The following is a 5649-nucleotide window of genomic DNA, read 5'->3' as shown; positions in this document are numbered from 1 at the left end:
TCAGTGAGGGGTGAGATTCAGAAAAACAATGGAAAAGAGTTGGTGAGAGTTTTGCTTCTGATAAATTGAAATGCTGTAAATAAGATTAGACAAGAAGCTTTTTTACTGGTTTCCTTTTCTAGTTGGCAAGGCAACTAAGAGGGGCCAAAAGGCGCAGTAAGGAGCTGCGTGGATGGGGAGTGAGAAGGGGGCACCCCAGATCTGGCCTCCTTCACCATTTTGCTGAGAGCAGAGGCTCAAGTTAGTAAGTATTCCCCCAGGATACTTGGGAGTACATTTGTGGGAAGCCACCATTAAACTATTTCATAAATATTTTGGATTTCATAAAGCTTAATATTTTTCTAAGCACCAATCCACCTACATTTTTACACCCAAGTGTCCTGGAGAGGAAATTTGATCCATATATTCTGGAGTTCTTTAAACTCTGGCCATTTAAAATGGTATTTAGCAAGAGCTGATTTTTCTTTTCTTTTTTTCTTTTTTCTTTTTTTAATTCCAAGATCTCTTTTCCCCAATTTGTCAGTTTGAGGACCCACTCCTATCAAGTCAAGGTCACTTGACAAAATTTTAAATTCAAATTAATAGTATTATTTACTTTTGGAAAGCACTTTATGGCTTGTGAAGGACTTCACACACTGTGTTTTTGGCTTGAAAAAAAAAAAAGAAAGTCTTCCAATTTATTTCCTTCTTTCTACCCAGACTTTCTTGAGCATTTATAAGTCAAGGTCTATGTCTGGGGAGGTTAGAATCCACTTGAGTGTGTGCCATAAGGATATTTGAAGATGTGCATATTCTGAATTGAATGAACATTTCTTGATAGTCACCCTCTGCCTCGCTGGTCCTTAGGAGACAAGTGTTCTGAACGGGATAGAAGTGATAGGGACGCAAGGGTGGTTTCTATGACAGCAGAAACCCCATATGAATGACGTAGTCATATTAAACTGAAGATTAGTAGCTTGCTATTTAGAAATAAAACAGAAGTTCTCACTTTCCGCAGGCTTCAAAATTTCTAAATTTGTGTCTAGTCTTATTAAAATGTGGGCAATCGACATGGAGAAGCAAGTCAGTTCAGTTGTTCCATAGTCTGGTTAGCAAACCATTATGGCCAAGAGATTCTTAAGTGAAGTGCTATAATGTTTGTAAGGAAAGAAAGCCCCATCTCTCCTTGGCTTATTCAGGCAAGAGACAGAAGAAAGAAACATAGAGACAAAAACAACAAAAACCAAACAAAAACCAAATCCCCCCAAACCAACAAGTAAACAAAGCAACAAACACCAAATTGGTTTTCTATGGCTTTTCCTTTTGCAAAGGTTGCAGCATCCCAAGAAGAGCTTGGGACTTTTTAGCTGAAGTAAGAGAATCACAGACTGAAATGTACTTTGAGAAAAGCTTTTGTTCTAAGTATCCCAGAAAAATAGCTCTTTTTTCCTTGTAGAAATCATCTATAACTTTTTTTTTCTCTTTTTCTGCTGGGAAGTTTGTTGCCCCTTATGGCTGATTCCCAAACTGTGGGCCTCAGGCCTCTGGGGTGGGAGGCAGGGCAGAGAAGTTAACATAAGGGGTCTAAAAATCCATTAACAAAGCAGGCTTCTCGTACATATAACAATAATGGCTGCAACTTATTTCTGCTTACTATACGTGCTAAGCATACTAAAATACTTAAATAGGTACTATTGAATCCTCCAAACCCCATGAAACAGGTACTACTATTATTATTCCCCTTTTGTAAAATGGGAAAGCGGAGATACGAACACAGGCTGTCTAACAAGGTCAGGAAGGCCGCTGCCCCAATTACCATGGATGTTGCCTTCCCTGGCCTTCCACGGAGGACTTGGATCTGTCCCATGGCCTGCCTGGGAAAGGTGGCCCAGTTCTCCCTGAAAAGGAAAACTCAGGGCGGAAAACTTGGATGGGCAAGAGGGTAAGTCAACTCCACCAGTTGGTCAGTGATCACAGAAGCTAAGGGTAGATGAAAGTCTTGCCATTTACTACAGCATGGACGGACTTAGAGGATAGTATGCTAGGAGAAATAAGCCAGAGAAAGACAAATACCATATGATTTCACTTACATGTGGAATCCAAAAAATAACAAAGAAACAAACAAACAGTAACAACAAAAAAGAGAAACAGACTCACAAATACGGAGAACAAACTGGTAGTTGCCAGAGGGGAGGGGTGGAGGGATAGGCAAAATGGACGAATGAGTAAGAGGTACAAACTTCACAGTTTTAAAATAAGTAAGTCACAGGGATGAAACTACAGAACAGGGAATATAGTCAATAATATAATACTTTAATCGTGGTGAACCTATCATAATGTACATAATTGTTGAATCACTGTTGTACCCCTGAAACTAATATTATACGTCAACTCTATTTCAATTAAAAGAATATACATATATATGATTGAACTGTTATTTATACCCCTTGATATTACATCTGTGTTCTTCAAACATTACAGTGCTCATTAAACTTAGAATGTTAAAAAACAAACTTCTCTCTGGGAGAGGCGAGCTTCTTTTCTAGCCGGTGGAGGTAGAACGCACAAGGTCAGAGCAGGTACTCACCGGGTGCGGCAGTGGGCCGCGGACAGCACCCACTGTGGGTGGATCAGCACGCCTCCACAGAGGTGGTGGCCGCGGTACTGGATGGAGGCCATGAATGGCCGGGAATGTGGCGACACTTCTCGCCCTCCAATAATCTCCATGCCGAAACCTACAGAAGAAAACCCAAAGATTTAATATGAAAGATCCAAGCAGATTATTTCATGTAATTATTCTTCCAATAGTCATTATATCATTTCCAAGATAAAAAAAACCACCCTACAATCTCCTAATGGCTATAATAATTTTACCGATAAACACATGTACACTTAATAATATATAATATTATATATTATATATTATATATAATTAAATAATAATATAAAATAGTATAATAAATTTAATAATTGATAATACAGTTTCAAGGGATAGACATGGTTGGGAAAAATTTTCATTTCTAAATAACAACACAATCCCTAGAAATTCATTTGATGCATAAATGTGGTGGGTCTAGGAGATACTTACATTCTGGAGTCATATAAGCCCCAGCTGTTAGGAAAAATAGAGGAAAAGAAGAAAACTTCACCATTTTAATGGCTTTGATTGAAGAAGCCTAGATGAAATATTCTGATGGCATTGGTGAAGGAAGAAGATTCTGAAGACTGAGCTTTGACCTTGAAAGTTTTATCTTTCTCACCACAAGTGTTTCAGACAGCAGTGATGGAACTCGAATCTTGGTTTTTCACACCTACGTTTGGAAGTGTTTATCAGTTTGAGGAGATCAGATCTATGGTTTTAGCACTTTTTGATGTATATGCAATAAAGAACTCATTTCAGGAGTGAACCCTCTTCAATATCTGTATGAGTACTCATGTTATAAATGGGGAAAGAATAAAAAATATCCAAGCCATAAGAACTTAATGAAGTTGCAGACAGGATCCAAAGATGTTCATTGCTCTATAGCAATACATTTTATTTTTCCTGGCAGAAAGTGGTGCCTATCATATTTAGTTTCTCTCTATTTTTCATCTGGACATAGATTTATTATGTGGAGAGACATGGAACATTGCACAGATCGTGGTTACATTGCAGTAGGTTTAGCTAAAGCCTGAACATCATCCAGAAAAACCCATATGTTTTGTAGCAAACTTATTCCTACTCATGCCATTTACTCTAAATTTGATCAAATTTGGGTTAATTTTAGTTACATTTTTGGGAAATTTCATAACGTATTAGAGAGGAACATTGGTAACACATTTTTAATTCTGAGTCTCTCCTTTACTCATTTTTAATTGAAAATAATCATGTGATTATCCAGGGCCTTGATAATAATATCTTTTAAAAATCAAAGACCGCATTTCGTCATTCTCCTCAGGAACAGATGATAAATATATAGCCTTGCTTTCTATGGTACTTTCTCTTTCACTACCAAAGCTATTAAACTTAAGATTCCACATGATTCTGTTTGTGCTTCTTGCTGATCAATGGTGCAAATTTTATGAGTACAAATAGATAAATCTGGCACTGGAACCCCAATCCAGAAATACTGACCAAAATTTACCTTGAATTCACAGAAATTATTTTCTTTTTTCTAAGATATAGGCATCCTATCCCCTATTTTTTTTTTTATAAAGGAGAATCGAAATCCAGAGCTATTATGCTTGGCAGATTGCAAGAGAATCCTACCAAATTGTTTTTTAGCATAAGACAGTAGGAATAATAATAAACAATATTATAATTATATAGGATATATTATAATTTAATTATACAAGTGTCTTAAATTGTTATTATTATTTCCAAATTCTCTTTACATGATCATTTATATACTTTCATGTTTTCTTAATTTACCTAAGGTTCCACAGCATGTAACGGGGACCAAATTATTTGCCTGACCTGAAATAACTTGTATGTTAATAAATGTGCTGCCAGAGCATAGAATTTGAAAAATATCCTGTTTTCACTTTACAAGGATGCAGCAAAGTAAAGTAAAGCTCTTCTGGGTGTTACATAAGCAGAATTAACAACAAAATGAATGCAGAGCGGTGACTTCCTGTTGCAGAGTCCCAGCGGGTGAGACAAGGGGAAGCGGATTAAGAAAAGCCACAAACTTCATAAACCAAACTTGTTAGTTCCAGCCAAATGTCCCTATGAATTTTCAAGTCATCTTTGTCACTGCTAATGTGCCTTAGGTAGATCGCACATAAGCCACTTTTCCAAGCTGCGAAGTGGACCTGGTGATGCCAATTCCCTCCTATATCCCAGTGATGCTGGGGACATAAGGAAAATCATGTGTGATGTGCGGAAGTGGTTTGAACTCTGAGGAGGAAATGAACCGTGTAAGAGACAAAGCTTCATTTCTGGAGGGATCGGGAGGCATGGTTAAAAACATCTCTCAGCTGCTTATTTCTATGTAGTGAGGACTCATACCCACGTAGCTTTTTACAAATTGCTAAGCATTTTCAACTGAATTTCCAGGGAGGTGGCCGTCAGTCTTGTTTTGTGGATAAAGAGCTGCTAGAGATTACCGAGCTAGCAGGTGGCAGGGTCGGTTCTTCAGCCTTTAGGTGCTGGCTCCAGGCTCCACGTTGCTTTCAACCTGACCACATGTCTCCCCCGCTTTGAGAAGTCCCTGAGGTTTAGATGTGCTAAGAGGCAAGCTGGCTCTGCAGAGGGGAAAAAGGAGCTAGCCATATACACTGCAATGAGACATGGGTGAGATTTAGTTCAATTCGGAGGACAGTCTCATAACTCTTTCTTGTAGCTGACCCGGAAAATTCTGAGAATCAATTTGGTTTATAGTAATGAGTTATTTGCTTTTGGCTTCAGACCGATGCGCCAGTTAATAGTATCATTTGTTATTATATTCAGGATCCTGGATTTGAGAACAGTGAGCTGTGTAACATGATGAGCTCGGCGATCCAATTTATTTCTGGGTGTTGGTTTTGTTCTGTTGAGTCTGCTGTGGGGAGAGCCGTGTTTGCTTTGGATGGCTTTCGCAGCAGCTGTGCTGGGCTGAGCGAGTGTGTGGCGGTGCTCAGCCCCGGACCGGCTTCACAAATCAGGGACCTTGCGGTCCGCCTGGGCTGCGTGGTGCTCAGCGGTCCTCA

At 38.8% G+C, this 5649-nt stretch overlaps 1 protein-coding gene across 1 annotated transcript in view; it reads right to left on the bottom strand.

Annotated features, from left to right (window-relative positions):
* GZMK (granzyme K) overlaps positions 1 to 3185 on the bottom strand; it is a 9824-nt gene extending 6639 nt beyond the window's left edge. Inside the window, exons 1-2 of the mRNA XM_032395326.1 lie at positions 3068 to 3185; positions 2567 to 2714 (exon numbers count right to left, since the gene is read on the bottom strand). Of these exons, the coding sequence (XP_032251217.1) occupies positions 2567 to 2714; positions 3068 to 3131 (212 nt within the window). The 5' untranslated portion in view covers positions 3132 to 3185. The remainder of the gene's footprint in view (positions 1 to 2566; positions 2715 to 3067) is intronic.
* Positions 3186 to 5649: the final 2464 nt, after the last annotated feature.

This window comes from Phoca vitulina, unplaced genomic scaffold, assembly GCF_004348235.1.
Source record: "Phoca vitulina isolate PV1807 unplaced genomic scaffold, GSC_HSeal_1.0 scaffold83, whole genome shotgun sequence".
NCBI classification, from domain to species: domain Eukaryota; kingdom Metazoa; phylum Chordata; class Mammalia; order Carnivora; family Phocidae; genus Phoca; species Phoca vitulina.
This window is presented reverse-complemented; position numbering and strand designations above follow the sequence as displayed.